This window comes from Labrus mixtus, chromosome 7 (genome assembly GCF_963584025.1).
Source record: "Labrus mixtus chromosome 7, fLabMix1.1, whole genome shotgun sequence".
Classification (NCBI taxonomy): domain Eukaryota; kingdom Metazoa; phylum Chordata; class Actinopteri; order Labriformes; family Labridae; genus Labrus; species Labrus mixtus.
The window spans coordinates 1902057-1923837 of NC_083618.1; the positions used below are offsets into that span (position 1 = coordinate 1902057).

A 21781-nucleotide genomic window follows, 5' to 3' on the forward strand; every position below is an offset into this window, starting at 1 on the left:
TAAACTATCTAGGTGTGGGCAAACAACGAACACCTGAAGGCAACATTAAAAAGGCAGTATAGGTCGTTGCTCTATCTGCATACCTGCATAAATACTCATAGAATCACACTTTAAAACGTTAAAGGGTGCTATTTATTGATAAGAATTCATTACATAACATAAGACATTAAATGATATGAGACCGCCTCAAATCAGTGAATGTTCACCCTTCCTTCATTCCTTTGGTCCATCGGTCTAATATGCGAGGAGAAAGCAAACCAGCAAAGCCCGTGATCATCATGTGACATACAGTAGGGTACTATTTATTTCTATTTAAAGTTAGAAGAAGAAAACATAGAGGGTTCATACATTAAATGTTACGGGCTGTCATGGCAGAACAAGAGTTATGCTACCTTTCCTGTCAGACTTGGACTATAACACACAATTAATCACTTGGTTAACTGGGCTAGAACTAATTCCCTTGGTTGTTACATAAGCAGATTTACGATTGTTACAAAAAATATATCAACACAACACAAAAATAACAATACAAACAGGTTCAAATTCCAAAAACAAATGCTCAATTAATGGGGGGAGGGGGTGTTAATAAGGCCATAGAGGGGACTTTATCCTTCAAATAAACCTTTGAACATTTAGTTTATTGCATCTTCAAATGTAAAATCACCAACGTTGGAGACCTATTGTTTTCACAGAAAAAGAGCGGAACAGTTTCATCTGAAAATGAGCAAAAACTTTAAAACAAGTGTTGAACTAAGTATAGTATAAAGTTTCATTTAATTAAAATATTTTACACAAGCACACAATTATTTCAAACATCAACATCAATGTAGGTTCTTAAGGACTCAATGTATGCAACCACAAGTTGTAGCCCAAATGCCTTTTTATTTTGCATTCCGTCATCATCAGACTTTTCTCTTCTAGTCCAGTGACTGTTGAATACAACTTGCTCTTTAACTGAGTACTCATCAAAGGTAAAAGTACCCATGTGTTCAGTCAATTAGCCTCCTTCTGTGATTTACAAGATGAGTTCTTTGAACAAATGTAACAGCTGCATTTATATAAAAAAAATGTTTACTGTTAGGAAGTTTTATTTAAAGACATGTTTCATTTTCTATAAATTACTTTTAGCATCATTGTCCTGTGAAGACCACATAGTTTTAAGACGTTTACAGTACTTGTGGCGAATTTAAAACAAAAGCCCTGTTTTTAGCTTTGTGACGATACATTTACCAAGCCACACACAGGCTGGGTCACAAACCTCTGAAGAATACCAAACAACCATGAGACAAATTATTTTTGTTCAAAGCCTGTGAGAGCAGACGATATATAGATAGATAGATGGATAGATAGATAGATAGATAGATAGATAGATCCCGAGGGAAATTCTAATTCACAGTACACAAAGCTTAAAAATAAATGTCATGTTTTGAGCACTTGAAGGCATCAGAAGTCTCTTTACAGTAATAAGCATGGTTAGTTTGACATCTTGTCTAACAGCCACCTTTACTCAGGAAATAAATGGTCCTGTCAGGTGTCAGTTTGTGTATTGATTTTGGACAAACAAGCCCAATAAGATACATACAGACAGAAAGGTAACTTACCAAAAATAACCTCCAACAAATAAGTGTAAGACCTTAAGTAAGTTTTGATCATAAAATATGATCAAAAGAACAGATATGGGGTTAAATGGTGTGCATCGCTCCTGTAGATTTTACATAAGAATAAGAGAACTGAAGATGTTTATTTTAGCCCAGATTTCTACTGAGACAATGTGAGAATAGTTTGGTCTGAATATCAAATTTAATACAAATTGATACAAATCCATACATGCATAACAAACAGTAATATAATGGGTTTTTTTTTGGTTTTTTTTAATCTCTGTTGAAAATGGTTAAGATAGACATAACTTGCGTACATGATCTTGATGTCAAACATTTAAACATTGATTATGAACTTTTAAACATTGGTTAATATATACTACAAAATACACCTAACCCTAAGTTACTTACCAAATTGAGGGAATATAATATTTGATTTTATATGAATATTGAAACAGTGTTTACTAGATATATATTAGGTGATATACTGGCGACCTACATTTTCTACTTCCACCTCTCAAGTAATTGACCTACAGCAAATAACAGGATATATCAGGATCCAGAACTAAACTTCATACAGTAAAAACTGTGAAAACAAATAACACAATTTTTTAATCTCAAAAGAAATTAAGTCATGCACACAGTTTAATCCCTTTTTAACAAATCATCCTAATCATTTGCTCACCAGTTGCAGATTATCTTATTGACATTACCTTGGATTTTATATTGAATAATGAAAGTCAGTGAGTTCACACTGATATAAAAATCAAAGTTGCCAGTGGTACCAGGATGGTTTTTTTTTGGAAAACAAGTGCTTCCCAATAACATCATGGCTCCTGTGCTCTCTTTGTCAGCTACATCCCAGACCCTTCATCCAGCACAGCTCCCCCTCCAGGGCTCTGCAAGAAGACAGAGAATGTAGGGCTTTATTTTAAATGCATGTGTAATATAGCATTCATTAAGTATATAAGAAAAGTGAAGAGTCAACATCAAACCACAAATACTTACTTCATGTATTTCTTTCTGAGCAGCCCCTCCATGATACATCATGCTGGAACTCTCCTCCTATAAACAAGTTACTCATAGTTAATCCTGGTAGCTGTATAAGTGGTGTGCTTTTCACCAAAGATGTATGTGAAAACAACATGTACCCAAATGTCCTAAAACATGACAGCAAACCTAGATTATCACATTCCACCTCTCTGCTTGCTTTTAAGCCAGTCATCTGATATTTCTTGCAGGTGCACTAAGTAACAAAGTGTACGTTAATGGGCTGCCTTCACTTCTGCCTTTAGCGCGGTAATGGTTGATTGAGTTACATCTCGTCCCTGTCGAACAGAGGGGAGCCTCTCAACTCTTCATTCCAGGATCTCCACTTGGTCTTTTATTCCTTTTGGCAAAGACCCAGCTGCCCTTGCTGATGGATGGCCCTGTTCTCTAAATGAAACCTTCTTGTTAACACCGTCTGCAGTTGCCAACATCAGCACTTATTTTGAAGCATGACAACAGGCAAAGAGAAGTTGTGTAAAAATTTTCTGTTTGAATTCTTATTCAAATGACCATGCTTGTGATTTAAAATGCTTATCTTATACTCTGTAAGCTCAATTAGAAATGTACACATATTAATTGATACATTAATTTAAAAAAGAATAGAAAATATGTAATAAATAGCATTAATGTGCAAAACTTTGGATGAATTACATTTTTTACGTTAATGAATCTTTTATTGTGTAGTTTCTGGTGCATGTTTTCAGCATTAAATGTAAAGATAGTAAAGCTGACAGAAGACTCACCAGTTCCACAGCTGCTTCCATCAGTTCTCCATCTTCGCTGGCCTCAGTGCTGCATCCTCCAGGGAAACACTCTGATGAACGCTTCACTCTTAATTTCTGAAGGAAGTCCATCGCTGTAGATTTTCTCAGCAGCGCTATCAAGGTAAGATAATATAATCCTTTATTTATTACACAACGGGGAAATTTACATTGGTACAGCAGCAAAGAGCAAAGATTGCAAACAAAAAGTGAACACAGTACAATGTAAATAAAAAAAGAAAAATTCAGAATGTACAAAAAAATAGATAGATACCACAATATAGAATTTAAAAAATAGATTTAAAAGGTATCAAGGTATATCAAAAGTTGACAAAGATGTCTTATTTTCAAAGAACATAGCCAGCAGGGTGAAATATCAGGAATGCTGTAACACTCAAAAGCATCTTACCTCCCTCACTGATGTAGGGGATAAGGAGCATCACAGTCAGCAGGGTTGCAGCCATGTTCTCGTATAGACTCTCACACACTCGAGTGTTGTGCCCCCTTTGCAGCTCCTCATGCTTTTTGTTTGTCACCTGGGAAATCCCCACGCCCACTACAATCCCAGCAGCATTGCCCAAGAGGCATTGGACGGATTTGTAACAAACACTGAGGGTCATAATTACACAGCTATCAATCCTTGTGTAGTGACTATCTCATGTCCAAATTTCTTATCCTGCTTTTAGTCACTTGCATAGGTGTATGGAAAGTTCTTGACATGTAAAAAAGTACTTTCTGATGTTCCAGTTTATTGTCACATATGAAGCAGAGACAAACCGTGATGATGATATGATGAGTTGTTATTTCTGAGATTATACTGTTGGTTGTCGTTCTTTTGTTATGTTAAATAGCCTACCTGCGTTATGTTATGTTACGGTGAACCGTATGTTCCCACCACCTATGCCCCCGTTTCCTGTTCACCTGTGACATATAAACACTCAACCAACCACCTGACCAATTAACCCAAATGATCAATTATCACCACCTAGTGTCCAAATTAAGTAAATAAATCAACATGTAAACAAAAGCCATTGAAATACAATAGATAAATACACACACACTAAATTGGCTCCTACAGTTTGTAAAAGCTTGAAACCCATGAGGAGTGAAGTGGATTTCTGTGACTGTTTTAATTGTATAACTAGGTATTACTCCGCAATTTTTTTGACCTTTTATATACATATATAAACAAAAAAATATATATACATATATAGTGCAGCCCGGCCGGTAGAACCACACTCTGAGGCACTGGAGGGTCTTAGCATTACTGTACCATCCCCACCTAGTCTTGGACGATCTACATCTGCACAGCTGCAAGATGTCACAGACATGGACAGCAGAAGTACGTCAGCCTCCTGTACCTGCCATGGTTGTTGTGTTGACAGTGGGGACCATCTCTCGTTGGTGAAGGTCTGAACTGCTGTTGCCAATGACCTTGTCCTCCTGCCTCCGGCGAAAATGACACTCGACTGCTGTAAAAGGGCTCCAGGAGAGTGAATCAGTGTTGCCATGCCTGGTGTCCTGCCTGAGGCTGGATTTTTAAAGTCATATCCTTAAAGGGCCCCAACCAAAGGGCAACCTGGCCTTCAGGCTTTTTGAAGTTCAGGAGTCTGATAAATGATGCATTGTTGGTACAGAGGAGGAAGTGGTCGCCGTGCAGGTGGGTGGAAATGCTGTGCAACCACCAGCAGTTTGTGCAGAGTAATACAATAATTCCTATCTGCATGAGTCAGGGCATGGCTGAAGTAGGCTGCAGCATGTTAACCACCTTCTTCCTGCTGTGAAAGGACAGCTTGACCCCACATTGCTGGCATTGGTGTCCACAATGAAGAGTTGTTGAGCATTTGGGTAGGCCAGGACTTGGGCTGTGGTAAAGGGTTGCCTTGAGTTCCAGGCTGCAGCAAAGGCGTCACCAGAGTTAAATGACCAGCCATTGTCAGGTGGTGGGGGGAGGGGGGGGGGGGGGGGGGGGGGGGGGGGGGGGGGGGGGGGGGCTTCTTTGATGAAGCAATGACTGTATGATGCCAGACCAAGAAAACTCTGCAGCTCACAGACATTGGTTGGAGTAGGCCAGTCTCGACAGCGGCCACCTTAATTGGGTCTGTGGCTTCCCCGTGACCTCTGACAGCCCAGGTTTGCTGTCTCTCTTCTCAGTAGTTGACACTTAGCAGGGTTCAGCCACAGGCCAGCTCCCCTGATGGCAGCTAAGACTTCTACCAGGTTGGTCAGAGCCCTGTCAAAAATGATAAGCGTGCACTAGCAGGTCGTCAAGGTACAACACGCAACGATTCCAAGGGATTTCCACCAGAACTCTCTCCATCACCTGCTCGAATGTTGCGGGGGCATTGCAGAACCCAAACAGCATGGAAATACCACACCACCTCTGCCTTTTCCTCATTGTCCTATAGGTCTAGCATAAAGCTGATGTCCACTGGCCCTCTTCTGACTAGGTTGCGTCAAGAGCACCAGCTTGGTGCGTTCAGCTTCTCAGAGAGCCTCATAAAAGCATTTGGGTATGACAAGGTGGACATGTCAGCGCAGGCTTGGAGAAAAGCATGGAGGGCCAGCTCCTGGACCTGGGAGGGGTATGTCTCTAGGGATGTCATTGCATTTAACTTAGGCAGCTTGGCTGACATTTTATAAGAGGCAGCGGCTGAGGGTACCTGGTTAGCTCCTGGATGTATTATAGAATGGATACAGCTGCTCAGTGGCTTCTGAACCAAAACTGTTTTACTTGCACGTGCAAAAGTACCCGGATCTTCTGCGTTACTGGGCCCATAGAGCATGCAGATTTAGAGGCGCAGTTGTGGTCCTGATGCATTTTCATAGTTTATACGCTAAAATACCAGGTTTTGACACCATGGATATGAGCCTCAGGGCAGGGAATTCCAAATGATTGGTTCTATGACCTCAAACTCACGATCACCTTGAGTCTTAAAATGTGTCTGTGGGACAGACAGCACGTGTAGGATGTTCGACCTTTCGTGAACGGGTGGGTGAATACGGGTGAATTCGTTCTGACAAATATTCTAGGGCCTGACCGTGAATGACTCTGAAAGTCAGAGTGAGAATTTTTAACTTAATCCTATAAACCATAGGGAGCCAGTTCAGAGATTTAAGTATGGGAGTGATGTGAGAATAGAATCTGATCCTGTCAGTGGCAAAACAATCACATTTTAAGGGGAATACTTTGAAAGATGATGTTGCAGATGATCTGAAATATCAGCTAATTATTAAAGCAGTTGATTCCAAAGCGTTTTCCACGTTTTGGTTATTTAGAATTAAACTTGTAAAAAAACAAGGCCCATTCCGGTTTTGAAATAATCTGAATATCTTTTTAATTTTACTGACATTGAGCAGATAGCATTAAACAAATTATGTCTGCATATCATCCAAGTGTAATGATTTCTGTGGTTAATCTGTCACAGATACCATACCGGGTTGTTCCAATAGATGGCAGCAAAGTCAAATAAAAAATCTGTTTGGTGAAACGTGTAAGAACTATGTAACTATTTTTACAGTCTATGGTAAGAATAAGAACAGGCACAGCAAGAACAGGAATGAAGGAAGTAAGAGCCAATAACTTCAGGGAGACGCTGATCCATTTTTAAAAATTTCATAAAAGGGGGGGGGGGGGGGGGGGGGTTAAAGAAATAATTATGCCATTTTCTGCATCTTCAAACATATAGTCTAGGCCAGCCTTTCCCAAACTTAAAACTGCCGCTACAAAATTACTCTGGGGCCCGTTATAAAATAAAAGTTTTGACTACAGCTATCACTTTCAGTTAGGGGAAAACATTGGACATGACAAAATGATGTTATGGCAAGATAGACACCAATGTTTACTGAACATTCTGTCCATGAATAGTCATTACAAGCCTTACTAATCACTTAAAGGGTTGACTCATGGTTAATCATCATTATTGTGATATTTCTTTTATTTTCATACTTTGTGGAGGGCTTTTCGCGGCCCACCTACAGTACCCACACGGCCCACCAGGGGGCCGCGGCCCACACTTTAGGAAGCACTGATCTAGGCTAATCAAAGTCATTTGGGGGAAGTATTTCTGTATCACTTTGAAAGTCTGAGGGAAACCTCAGTTAACTTGTGCAAAATTCCTCTCATTCTTGTTAAAATTATTTTTGTAGCTTTCATTTAGAAGATCACCCTATTGTGAATTACATGAACCTAAATTACTTAATCTAACACTCTGACGAGCACAATTAAAAAACCTTCTGTTATTTGTTTTAATCATCATCTTGTCGTTCTTAATCATTATTAGGCTTTCATGTTTTCTTGCCTCCCAGAGATCAGCAACTTTACCTGCCTGGTGAACATCACCATAACACCCTCCATGATAGGTCTGAAATACTCAAATTACAAAGGGAACAAGCTTCTTAAAAGCAAGAAAATAATTACATTTAAACAAATCGCAGTTTTGAGGCATTTAGTATTTTAGTCTCTCGATTAGACGATTATACATGGTGCTGGATAATACGGAAAATTTATATTGTAGTTTTCAACGCTTTAAACGCCCTAGCAATTATGAAAAGATCGAGCCAGCCAGGAGTCGAACCTAGAATCTTCTGATCCGTAGTCAGACGCGTTATCCATTGCGCCACTGGCCCTATGAAAATCTATTTTGCTGTTCCCTCCGTTTTGTCTTTCAAGCATTTTTTACATGTTGACTACTGTCACAGTTTGTTACAAAAATCTAAGGCATATCCCAATCTAGGATTTATCAGCTATGACGGACCAAACGTTAATGAAAATCTATGAATATAGTCCAAAATCGATAAAGCCAGGAGTCAATAAACAATGTTCCTTAACGTAATGAAGTAGGCCTATGTTTGTGCCACTGGCCCTTCAGGCTTTTGGGATAAATTTCCTCGGTTTTGCCTCTCAGGATTTTTACTCCCTAGTGCCTGCCGAAAGACACAGTTATTACCTAATATTTACAGTCTATGGTTAACACCCACCTAGTAAGACAATTCAACAGAGTAGCTGAACTAATAATCCTATAGACTATAAAAAGAATATTTTTGACACAACCTCATTTGATTTAGGCAAATTGTAGTTTAGCAACAATTCCATTTTAGTGGTAGGCTATCATATCTAGGCCTAATTAAACATGGATTATCAATCATATTAACAAGGGCCAATTAGGCCTACCAAAGAAAGTGTACTCTATGGATGGGCTTCTTGCAAGGTGATGGAGAGACTTATGCTATTTAATGTGATAGCCTATCACTTCATGCCACTTAAATACGGTTAATTGACTTCATACAAACATTATATTAATTCGTCTAGAAAGTCTGCACATCTTCAACGAAGCTGTTGAATTGAGGCTAACTTGTTGGCACCATCACAGTAAATAAAGTTGGCACTCTCAGGGACTCTGGTCAAGTGGTAGTGTGTGAAATCTTGGTATCGAAACGACCGCTGATTGGCCATCTTAGAATAATCAGGGTAATGTAGCCTATAGGCTCTAATAAAAGCCATTTACAGTCTATGGCCTGCCCAAAGGCAACATTTGAAAACGAAAACGTCAAGGTTTGATTCCTAGTCCAGGATTGAGGTGTCTCTCTTGGTGGTTCACACATTTGTTAAAACATTATGTTGGTTTCCATTTGGGCCAGCAGACCAAGATGCAGCCTATATGGTCATTCGAGCACTAATTCATCACAATGTGGGAGAGAGCCAGACATTATAAAGTATCTGGCCTTTCTAAAGGCATTACATAACATTTAATCTTTCATATTTTTGTACATTTAATCTTTCATATTTTAGACTAGTAATGCTTAGTTAAATCCTGGTTGTATATATTCCCATTCTTAGTTTTGATATTTTTAGTGTTTATTTACTTTGTATTTAATATTATATTGTGTTTTTTGCTAATATTGTGTGTTTGGATAACCTGCTGCTGTAACGCCACAATATCCCAGTTTGGGATCAATAAAGTAATTCTATTCTATAAAGCTAGAATTCAAACTAATACAAAACGCTGTCACAGGCCATGTGTTCTTACATAATTCCACCAGAGGTCACCACTGGTCTTTCTTAAATGAGCTACAACTTCAGTCTACTGACTTTGGACTCCAAGACGGTTTTCAGGTGTAATAATTGCCTTTATAGGCTACTTCTCACACATTTGGAACTGGAGGTTTTTTGTAACTCAAAATACTTTTTAGTTTACTTAAATGAACACACACGCCTGGATACACGCGCTATTTGGTCCTCTTAGTCAGATTTCTAAGGTGAGAGGCACATTTTTGCAGAGGATGCTGGCGTGGATGGGCTGATCCACAGATTGCAGGATTGTGTCTGGAGTAGGAAGGAAGGACCGCACAAGAACAGAAATGTACTGTCGGGGACTGACATTTTGAGATTTTACAGTGATAATAAGTTGTTTAAAGTAGGCTATGTGCAACTTGTGAGCGCCCTGCCTCTTTTTTTTTTTTTTTTTTTTGCGTTCATCAGCTGCATCGTGCAAGTAGGTGCGCGCGTCTGGTCCACACAGTCGTCTCCTCTCCTCTCCTCTCCGGATTCATGTGGATTATTGTGGCGTTTGTTCTGGCAGCGGCCGGTCCTGATGGAAGCTGGGGTTGTCAACTGCCCCACGACTGGAGACCTCAGACAGAAGCGTGCCGTGCCGAGCTGGCGGAGATCATTGTCTTTGCCAAGGTGTTGGCACTGCATGAGGAATCTTACAGTATGTACAGGCACAACGACCTGCCGCGGGAGCACGACAGCAACATGTTCTTCTCCGCCGAGATTGAGCTGCTGTGTGATCAGGCATGGGGCAGCATGCTGGAGGTCCCTGCCGGCTCCAGGTTTAATGTCACCGGGCTGGGATACTTCCACTGCTTCTCCTATAGTGTCACCAAAAACAACAACTACTACTTCTTTCTAAGGTGAGGAACTCAGATATGACCTCAAGTTCTAATCATTTAGGAAAATGAGTTAGTGTCACAGTTTGCCCATTCAAATAAGAAAAACTTGTGATTTATGTGTAACTGTTGCCCAATGATGACATATTGTAGCCGATGTGATCCACTTTCCTAATGTGTAGTGCAACTAAGAACAATCTCTGCTCTTTCCAGAGACGTTTTTCACTGTAGCCTATATTTTTCCATAAAGGGGGTGATACAGCCTGAAAAAATACACAGCAATGTCACAGGGTCCTGGAAAAGCAGGCATCATTTGGGTCAATAGTGGGGCTCCACCATTAGTATATCTGCACAAATACATTTGCTTCACCTCCTCCTTTCACGTTGGAAATTCAATTTCGACCTCTTCAAATCTAAGTAGAACTTTGTTTAATTAATTTTGGATTAAACCACAAGTTCAAGGACTGTGTTGTCAAGGATTTCAGTCTGCTTCCAAGTCTCACAATGAGACACTTTGAATCACATCATTGTTTGGCTCCTCTATTTGTCCCTCAGAGCTCAGGGCCCCTCTGGCACAGGGTACACTTTAAAAGGAGTTCACTATCTAAACTGGAGGAGAAGAGGTCTGTCTGGTGATCCAGTGGGCCAAACATTTTGAGAATAAACAACACAGAGTTTGTATGTAATATAACTAACTTCTAGAAAACGCTTTTGCAGTATTACATTGCAAGATTTTGCATCCATTCTAGCCTTTATTTAGTTATACGTTTAAAATTGGTTAAATTGGAGAGAGGAGCAGTGAAGTTGAATTGATAGCATCATTCCAGTCCACCAGGATTCCCTACCTTATATCTTTATTAGTTATCTCTGTCTGTTTCTTCAATAAAACCAGCAAAATCTTCAGACCTGAACGAGGATCTGTAATGAAAAGAAGTTAATAGGCTACTCTAGGGTGACTCAAATGCTTGTTGGCCAGGAAGGAAACATGTGTAGTCAAAAAGCAGAGTGTTGGCACCATCCTGACCTATTCTCTTTCAAACAGAATCCCTCAATGGGAAACCCTATTGATTCTGAGTTTATAATATATTTAATGACCTGCCAAACCTTCTTCTCAGATTTCAAAAATCGTATGTGGCAGCTTAAATCCTAAATGTCTGTGTTGGACAGAAACAACACTGTTACTCAGGAAACGTTGATTGCATTCCAGCCAGTGTAATTACAGAGCCAGACATTTCCCAACAGCTTGAAGGTAAAACTACAAAAATATTTTACTCAGGAGAGTTATCTGCATGCCAATATCTGATAGGACCACCCTTTGTCCTGCTGAAACAAACCAGTTTGCTGCTTGATGAAGAACATGTGCTGACCGGTCTTACTGATGTATCCTTGATGATGTGTGTGTTGTGTTTTTTGTTTTTTTTGATGTTCAGAGGGGGGTTATTAAAAAACATCCTTAACACATTTGTTTGGCTGTTCCACACAAGGGTCTGCAGCAGCGTTCTTTAGAACATATGTAACACTTCATATTCACAGAATCACTCACATTGTGTATTGCTGATGAAGCCTTTTAAGATCATTCCATTCATTTTAATCCCCCTTTGTGGTTTTGAAACTATCTGGTTATTATACCTGGAATCAGGCGAGTGAACACCACGGGGGAACGTCCTGGAGCGATGGTCACAACAGAGCGCTGTTTAAATGCAGACCTGATGACAATTAAGAGCCTGTGATTACGCCAGTAAACCAAAACAGTAATCTTTCCAGTGTTTACCAGGAACATACTGGTGAGGGAAACCCTCCTCCCCTGAAATAGCGACCCACATTTTCCTCTGCAGAGGACTTTAGCCCACAAAGGATGTGGACCATTATGGCAAACCAAACATAGCTCAGATGGGTTATTAAATTACAAAAGACCAACAATGGCAATGCTTGCAGGTTTCCTTTTGAACCCAGTTATCTGGATAAAGTGAATTATTTCATTAACCTCAAACAACAAAACTTATTTTCTATTGACACAATTATAAAATAACTCAAAAATGAGTATGTGGTTGATTAGACCTTTTCAGGAACTCCCTTCAGCCCTGTAATGATTTTAAAGAGTGATTATCACTGAACAGTTATTTAAGTATGTAAGATGTGTTGATTAATAAAATATACTCTTGGAATAACTTTGTATAGTTGTCCAGTTACCATTCATGGTTTCTGGTATGGTTCTTCTGATCTCTGTTAGACATTCGAAGAGGAACCAATCTTACGTCTTCTCGTGATGAAGACTGTGCAAATATCAAAGTGGTGTGGAATCTTTACATCCATGAGCCAGCTATTTGCCTAAACATGTCCTGCTCTATGGCTAGCTCCCTCAATCTCAAACCTAAAACAGATCAGTGTAGAGTTTCAAAGGACCACTATCAATATGACCCCTGTGAAACACCAAGTCCCAGGCACACATGTGCAAGCCAAAACTAGAAAGTTCTCATCGCAGTCTCCAGTGGCATGGAGAGAAAAAAAATCCAACAGAGGATCTCCCTCAGGAGCTTTAAATGAGACAGACCAAGGGATGAGCTTTATGTTACCCTATTTCTCACTGCTTCTAGATTCTGTACAAAAAACAAATACAAAATCTTAAAGGCGATGAGTTATGTTTAGTTTAGTTTCCATCATTGAAGAGTCCAGTTCCTCTGAATCAACAATCCTGTTTGACCTCCCGGTTACTGTGTTTTTACTTGACCTTAGACCTAGCGCTTTTTTCACACACACGCACACACACACACACACACACACACAGTCTCTGATAGGGACAACTAAACTTTTGATGTCCCTCGAGGGGTGTAAGATGGAATCCAGATGTATGGAAACACGCTGCTTCAAGACTTCCTCCCTCACACACTTTAAATCGTAGGAGAAGATATGAAACATGCACAGTAAATCCTGTTGGCTTGTAATTTGCTGGTCTGACTCATCCACATAATGCTCGAGTTTGCATAAAAATAGGGCAAGGATTTGTAAACAGTTCTAAAAAGAAACACTTCTTTGTTATTAAACAAAAATGGTCTAACTTTTGTCAGCTTCATAGGATAGGAAGGTGAAACCATTTGCTTCGTTTGAATGAGCTCTGTGGTACACATTAGGATCGAATGTCACATCATTTCTTTTACATTTGTTTACATCTGCATCCGCTTTTTACACATTCACATTTCACCCTTTATCCCACACAGGATGGATGAGAACTACAATATTGTTCCTCATGGAGTTAACTTCCAGGACCCGATCTTCCCCGACACAGCAGACATACATCACATGTTTGCCAGCCTTTTCCAGTTTTCCAACTGTACTCCTGGTACTCAGGTCCACAGCTACACGCCGGAGTGGGAGGCTCAAGAGGACAGCAGGGTATGTAGCCCAGATCTACCGCAATAAAATGATTCCTTTTAAACATTACACGTCTCTTTAGATGGTTCTTTGTCAGACATTTAGATTCAGTCTTAATATGTTCTTGATGGCCGTAGAAAGATTTGTAAAAAAAAAAAAAAAAAAAGTGTGGAGTGATCCTTAATAAACCCAAGTATTGTTGTGCACAAATGTTACATCCTGTTGTTTTCAAAGGAAGACTTTAAAGTAGCTGGCAAGTTAAATACATCATTCATGTGAAACCAAAAACATGTTTTCTGAGGTTTTGGAAAGACAAAGAACTCCATTTAAAAAGGAAAAATCTACTTTAAAAACACGGCGTGGCAAAACATTTGTTGTTTCAAAGGCATTTCCTGCACACAAAGCTGAGCGCTTTATTGCAGAAGTATGTGTGACATAAAGTAGACACACATCCAATGCAACGACAAAGGTCTTAAATAGTGCACAACATAATGGAGTTCATGACAGAAGAAACAGTAAGACATGTGGACCAGCTTCAAGATGTGATAAATGTTGAATTAAAGAGACCCCTTATGTCAACTTTCTTATTCTTAAAATGAATTTATGGAAATGTAGTATTACACTGAAGTAAAACCAGTAGATACATCATTAAAGTGAAAAACAGTCCTTATGAAATAGCTCTTGGATTAAACAGAAACATTGATATATTGATGACCTGAATCAATAAGGCAGAGCTCAATCTCATCTGTGCTGCCACTGTCTAATTAATAAAAGCCCATCTTTATTTAAGACCATTTGCAAACACTAACACATTTTTCTTCTTGATGCTGTAAGCTTCTTGTATCACATCTGGGAGCCTTTGTGTCAGTAGATAAATGGTTTGCAGCCACTTTCCTTTTTTCCCCCTCCTCAGTGAATCTAAACCTTTAGCGTAATCTCTCTGATTTGATCACTCTTCTTCAGTCTGTTTCTAATCATTTGCTGACTGCTTATAAAAGCAAAAATCTGCTTTGGGTTAAGAGAATGAAAACATGGTTTTTATTTCCACTAACAGCATGTGTTTGGGTCAGCGTCTGTGATTATAATTACTCAGTGACATTAAGGTATCAGTTATGTTTCTTACATCACTCTTCTGATCAGATTTCCTCCTAGCCAAATAGAAACAGCTTTCTTCTTGCTGACTTGCACAACCATTGTTTTGAGAACTGACTGAGAGTCCCATCAGAACAGATAAGATTTTATAATTCAATGTCAACCAAAGACAAGCAAAAGGCATTTAGTCATCATGAAAATAACACCAAATATTATCAGCAATGAAAACATTAGCAAGGGGGATTTTCCCACAGTATTATGGTCCAATAATACTATTTACTCTGAAGGGGTTCAATGATCACTTTCCTGACTTGATTGCCCATACAAAAGCAAAACGAGGCTCACATCATTTTTGAAGCTTTTCTAATAACCTTTGTCCAAAGAAAATGTTGCTTCGACTCCTTTCCCACATGTCATCCCCTGCTCTGCCTCCCTGGTTGTTGTATTGCATCGACAATCCAATCTAAAAGAAGGCATGAAAGGTGCTAATTCTTTTCCTGAATCTTCTCACGCGAGGCCGTGGTCTAATGAAGTGAACAGGATGACATCATCTGCATACAAGGATACAGCAATTTTAAAGGTCCCCAACTGTCATTCAGACATCTGTCACTCACACCTTCATACAGAGGTTTGACTGATACCACCAATTAGTAGTAGACTCAAGATAGACCGGCAGCACCCTGGAGAGATTGTGTAACACTAGATTACGTATAACATCTGGCCAATGGAAAACCTCGGTTAGACAGATTTTTCCCCTGTTCTCCTCCTGTTTTAATGTTGATGTCATATTCGTAAAAGCACTACAGCTTATCCTTTATACGACATGTCTTTCACTCAGAGGAAGGTTTATAGTTTATGTCTGTGTCTTGGCTCCAGACTTTTTCTGAGGATAGTTACCAAAGTATTTGTCAAAGCTCTAGTTTATAGGAGGCATGTGTTTGAGTGCAAGTCCTATTCTGAATGCACAGAACAGTGATGTGCCATTCCAACCCCCCATTGCTTTACATAACTTGATCATTCTGCTCCTGAACCCCGTCCTTTGCATTATAAAGTTTCATTCCTCTTTCAAATCCCTCATGGGACATAAGTTATAGCACATGGGAAAAATCCACAGCTAATATTTCACAGCATAATGTACTAAACAGTACCGTGGGCTCGCTGCCAGCCACACATTTCTTACATTTCCTCGAAACTCTCAGCGGTTGTTATCTGATGGAGGGGTATATCCATCAGTGTTACACACTGACCCATGTGGAAGCGTTAGGATCTGTGAAGGAAATCCACACTCAGGCAGACAGGCAGACATGCAGTCAGAGGCAGCCGGAGCAATACTTTTTACCCAGAAAAGGTCCAAGGCCTTTGGATAGTCTGTCAAGGGTTTTGCAGGAATGTTGGGTTTCATCTCGCAGTAGTCTCTCACATAAAGCATGTTGTGTAACCTCTTTCAGATTTGTCCTCATCCCTACCTGCAGCTACAGCCTGTTGTATTTGGCTTCATGCAAATTGGCTGGTACATAAATCAAACAGCATACAATGACTCTTGAAGTCTTCAAAAAAAAATAAAAATCCACAAACTGTTCCACAGTAAGAAAGTTATTATCTCAAAATGACTTTATGATCGATTTCTTTCCATTTTCCCAAACCCCTTCTTTTTCTTTTTAGGCTTAAAGGCAGCCCAAAACCTTCCTCTTCAATTCAAACACAAACAGTGAAATTTTGCCGAAAGACTTACGAGCTGTTGGCATTGCTTGTCAGGCCTAAAGAGCATGCCAGAAGTTTTCATTCATTTGACTTATCCAAGGAAATTCAGTATCAAAAACAGCAGATGTGTCAGGGGGCTATATCGTATTCGTAAAACAAAAAACGCAAGTTCTCAAAATGAGTCAGTTATGGCTAGAAATCAAACAGGATTCACCCCAAAAGTTGTGGCAGATGGAAAACTGTTGGATAGCTTCATGAGAATAAAGTGTAAATGGTGTTCGAGGTAACCAGAAAGTAATTGATCAGTAACTTCTCGAAATCTCAGTGTGTAAAGGGGTCACAATCAACCACGTTTTCCTGAAGTGCATTTGATCCTCTGTGTGCTACCTGTTATTCAAAATGTATGTGTTGCAATAAATGGAATAAACAAGCATCATTTCCTCTTCTTTATCACAGCTGTTGTGCTCTGCAGTGCAGAAGGCTCTGTTTGAGGAAGAGGAGAGGGTTACGACACTCTCCCAGCAGGTGCGTTCCTTGGAGAAAGCCAATGATCATCTTAGGGAAAAAGTGAAGACAATGAAACGTCTGCTACGCCAGGCCCAACGAGAAACAACCAAAGAGCAAAACACCATCGGCCTCAAACAGCTCTTCGAGTCAAAGATGCCCCAAACTCACCGAGATCAGGACACTACACAGGACCAAAAGAAGCCACCACTTAAAAAAGTCCTCTCCAGAAATCTAAAAAACTAGAGCTTTTGAATTTTGTTGTATATAAACCAAATTAAGCTTCACATGAGGCGTCGACATCGGACAACTGAAACAAGTGTATATGAGAATGGGAGAAGAGACAGATGACAGCAGCAATGATTCAGAATCAGAATAATCGAGGAGTTTGAGTGTATTTATTTCATAGATCAAATGTTCTTATCCTGAAATAGAAAAACAACTGAAAAAAGAACAAACCCTAAAATATTAAAACAATAACATGAGCAGGCCTACAAAAACAGGAAATGTCGCACTAAATCATGAACAGTAGGGACATAATATCTGCATGTGTCTCTGCAGAGCATACAGTATGCAGTCAGTAAACTCTTGTCATATATCAGCAGAATACACAGGTACTTAAGGGATGGAGTGAGGGGAGATTGGACACTAATTGATAGCAGATGTTTCTTATTATTTCCCTTTGAAGGTAAAAAAAACTATCCAGGTGTATTAAACTCCCTTCAGGCATTCCTGAGTTATTGCGTCACAAGAATGTGACGGCCAGAAAATAGGTTTTCTGGGACATGATGATGTGGAAGTGAGGTGGACTAATTGGTCACTTCATCATGTATACTTAACAAGATGAATGAGATATTGTCATTATAGGAAAATAAATGTGTGAGTTATGTAGGATACATAAACATATTTTACAAGGGTACATCGACCTTGAACTTTGACTTATGGCCGCGAAAATTCTCATCAGTTTATTATTGTGTCCCAGTTTGACCAAACATTTGAAGACACTCTTTTCGGGTGTTACTGAAAAATACAAGACTGGTGTGAAAAGAATAATGTACAGGCGACTCTGAAAATGTAGTTTGTGGACATGTCTGTTGGAACGTAGGCTTAAAAAACTTTTTACCCTTTAACAGACTTGACAAAAGACTGTTGTTTTATAGTTACTGGTTAAATTGACCTGTGCCATTGAGACAGTAAACTACAAAGAGACCATTCATGCCTATTTACATTTTTATCCCCATAGCCCAAAGCACTGTGTGTGTGTGTGTGTGTGTGTGTGTGTGTGTGTGTGTGTGTGTGTGTGTGTGTGTGTGTGTGTGTGTGTGTGTGTGTGTGTGTGTGTGTGTGTGTGTGTGTGTGTTGAACTGCCTCCAGTGTAAAAAGGATTTAAATGTTTCCCAGGAGATCCTCCTCTAAAGCTCTTTATTGATTGATGGTGAGTATTCTCTCTGAATAACTGTTACTGCTAAATGTCTCAGCCCCAGACTTTTACCATTGCTGTTTATTTGTTTAAATTCAGTGGCAGCACAAACATTCTCCAAACACTAAACACTACTATTGAAAATATGTGGAAGATGTAAAAGCACTAAAAAATTGAATTTCTCGTGTTTTCTTTCTGTGCTGGACACACTATGCATTATATGAATATGATTAACATTTCTTTCTTCAGAAATGCTGTTATGAAAATGCTCCAAATCATGTGTCGGGGGTCCACTTAAGGACAAGTTAATGTGAAAGTGTCAATCATGTGTTCATGAAATAGAGCAGCTATTCATTGAAAGAGTGTTATTAAGTAGTGGTGAGAATTGAAATATTGTCTGAGGAAATACAAAAGGCTCAAACCATGTGTGAGCGTTTAGTTACAGAGGGGCAGATGAAGTTCAAATGCTGCAAGGTTGTTTGTTACATCATATCAAATTTTCTACTTTTAAGTCCATCTATTTAAAGGCTTAATATGCGATTTTTCACACTTAAATGTAATATAAATCAAGTATATCCTCTGAAAATAACTCTGTGAGTCATGACTGTCTACAATGGGTGTAACACCCGAGTCCCACTGTCTGTGATGTTTTCAGAGTTTTCAGAGTCCTATCTTCACTTTGTTTACATTGTCGGGACGGCCGGCTGACTCCTCCCCTCGTGTATAAAAGTTGTTTAATTGAGGGACTAGAGAAAAGAAGAATAACATACTGTACTCACTGCTTAACTGTGTTTCTAGATCACGCTCATTTCAGGTAAATTTACATGCAGTGTGAATATACGAGCATAATAAAGATCACTAGCATTAGCATGCTAACACAACAATGCAGCGCGAGTTGTTTTGGTTTCATGCTGGTGCACAAGGGCGACATCTACTGGATCAAAAAATTGCATATAAAGCCTTTAAGGAACGTAAATTGTCTCACGGATGTAATTTTTTTCTGCTTAATGCAAGGGCTATTATTCAAAATGTACTGAATGAAAGCAAAAGATTTGTATTTAAAAAAGGTGCTGAGCACCCAGTTAGGATTCATTTCAACCCTTGTAACAACGTACAGTTCACTTTAGTTACTTTTTTTTTTGCTTATCTCATTATCTCCCTTTTTTCTTTTCTTGTATCATCTGGTTTGCATTTCCAGTAGCATAATCCATTTTATAACATTTTATGTAGTTCTTTTTTAAAAATAAATAAATGAACTTTACAAAACTTCCCATGTCAATGTTTTGGTCTAATTTGTCTTCAAAACATGCCGATGTACTTTTTTTGGTAGAATTAAAAAGGGACAGAGGAAAGACTCATCAGCCAGAAATAATTCTGGAGGAAGCTTTCAACAAACAACTATAAAATAACAACATTTTGATTTAAAGACTATAGTTTAACTGCTTGCATCTTCTGCCTCACCTGCAGAATAGAGCTGTATGTATCACTTTAAATTAGCTGCCCAGTTTAGCTGCTCACATGAGCCAAAAGCAGAGAAAAGTGACGACTGAGACAGCAGTGAAGCAGAGAGGTAATGAATTCAAGAGAAAGTTTCAAACCTTATGTTATGTTTCCTGCTTTCCATGTATCCGAGTCAGAGAAGTGATGAATGTCTTTTGGCATGCACAATATGTTCAGTGTGATCCAATGCTAATAAATCAAAGATGTTCAAAGATCCGGTGTAAATTCAAAAGCAACATAAATCCTAAAAATAAATTGGCCCTGATTTGACCTCTTTCTTCCTAGCCTTTGTCCATTTTACCTTCAGTTCACTTTCAAAATAAGCGCACCATTTTAGGCCCTCAACTATTTTCAATACAATTTCCAGGAGACCTGAACCAAATTTCTTCCACATGGTGCTGTTGTTTGAGAAAATCGACACATTTCAAACATGTTCAATGTCAGGAACTCTACTGCAGGATTTTTGTGCAGGGTATGAAAAGGACATTTACAAGCTTTCTTCAAGCATATCAGCTGACAAGAAGTGGTCATCTCCCGTCTTTGTTAGCTCTTTTCCCCCCTTGAAATCTTTGCATCAGACAATCTTGCTTGCAGCCAACTGTCAAAATCCCATGGACCTGGGCCAAAGATGATATACACACACACTGCTTTCTCAACATAAACCACTGGGCATGACCAAGCTGCAAAACAGATGTCAGGCAATATGACTGCATAGTGGTGGTCCCTTTTAAAAGACCTGCCTATCTGTGGACACGGTTTATTTATCTTGACTTGTTCTATGTTTTCAAATGCTGTTACTTTCTTTGGCTGCTCTGGTTTCTTTTCTTTTTGTGTATCATTAATCCCATAGCTTCTGATTGTGATTTTTACCCAACCTGCATGTGATCTTTTTTCATTTATTTTTTCATTCTGTCGGTCATTTATCTGTCTTCATAAAGAAATCCACAGGAGAGATGTCTGACTTTGAGCTTTGTCACCTGACTCACTCCAACGTTTCTGTAATTAATTATTTGTCTGCACTTGTAGAGCCATTGTTTTCTTTGATGAGGAAAACAGATCTTTGAGCTTTGAATAAGTTACCCCCATCATTTGAAAAGAAGACAAGCAGCCAAATGGTACTCCTGTGAAAGTGAGCAGTGTTGCTTTTAAGCTAAATCTAGTGCTAGGCTAGCACTGTTAGCATGCAAATGTAGCAGAGAAAGGAAAAAAGAGAGTGAGAGAGTGGAAAGTATATCAGTTTTTCCATAAACCAAATTAGATATTAACACATATTAGATGTCTGAGGATCACAATCTAATGCATGAACACTACTTCTTCAATGATTTCTAGCTGAACGTGTGTCCTGTTCTTTAGTCAAGAACAGTATGATATGAGAAATGAGTTCCCTGAGTCAAAACCAAATTCCTAGGAGTTAACCATAGACTTTTTGCCATAACTGGTCTGTGGGAATTAATCTAGTGCTACAGCCATTATTTTAGACTTGAAAAAAAAAAACACTGAGCTCACTCTTTTTGGCTTGCCAAGATACTTATGCAGAAGTTCACTCTCTTGGTTCTCGAGAGACACCCACTACATGGCTGAGGCCTTAAGCACAGTATTTTAAGGAAACAGCGATTTGTGTTAGACTGGAACTGTAGAGGTCTCTAAAGGCAAACACACACATCAGTCATCCTTATTGAAACAGACGTAGACAGGCAACAATGAAAAATCACCTCCTTTTTGCCAGAATATGGCTGGTCTAATGTACAGAGATGATGAAGAAATGTTTCCACTTAAATCAGAGCCACATCCTTGGAGGGGCCGGGTAAACTGAAGCAGAAAACTGATTGACAGAGTTGTGAGGATAGAAACGCTATCACTAACCCTCTGACTATGTTGGAACCATAGACTGTAAA

General features: G+C 39.2%; 1 protein-coding gene and 1 non-coding gene across 2 annotated transcripts; one reads left to right on the plus strand and one right to left on the minus strand.

Annotated features, from left to right (window-relative positions):
- Window positions 1-7965: 7965 nt before the first annotated feature.
- trnar-acg (transfer RNA arginine (anticodon ACG)) lies at window positions 7966-8038 on the minus strand. The gene has a single exon. It is a non-coding gene; the product is annotated as a tRNA-Arg (tRNA).
- A 1494-nt stretch (window positions 8039-9532) lies between these two features.
- On the plus strand, window positions 9533-19656 carry ccdc3b (coiled-coil domain containing 3b). Its single transcript, XM_061042023.1, has 3 exons — window positions 9533-10324; window positions 13516-13690; window positions 16919-19656. The coding sequence occupies exons 1-3, from the start codon at window positions 9960-9962 to the stop codon at window positions 17210-17212; spliced, it is 834 nt and encodes a 277-aa protein (XP_060898006.1). The 5' UTR covers window positions 9533-9959; the 3' UTR covers window positions 17213-19656.
- The last annotated feature ends 2125 nt before the right edge of the window (window positions 19657-21781 follow it).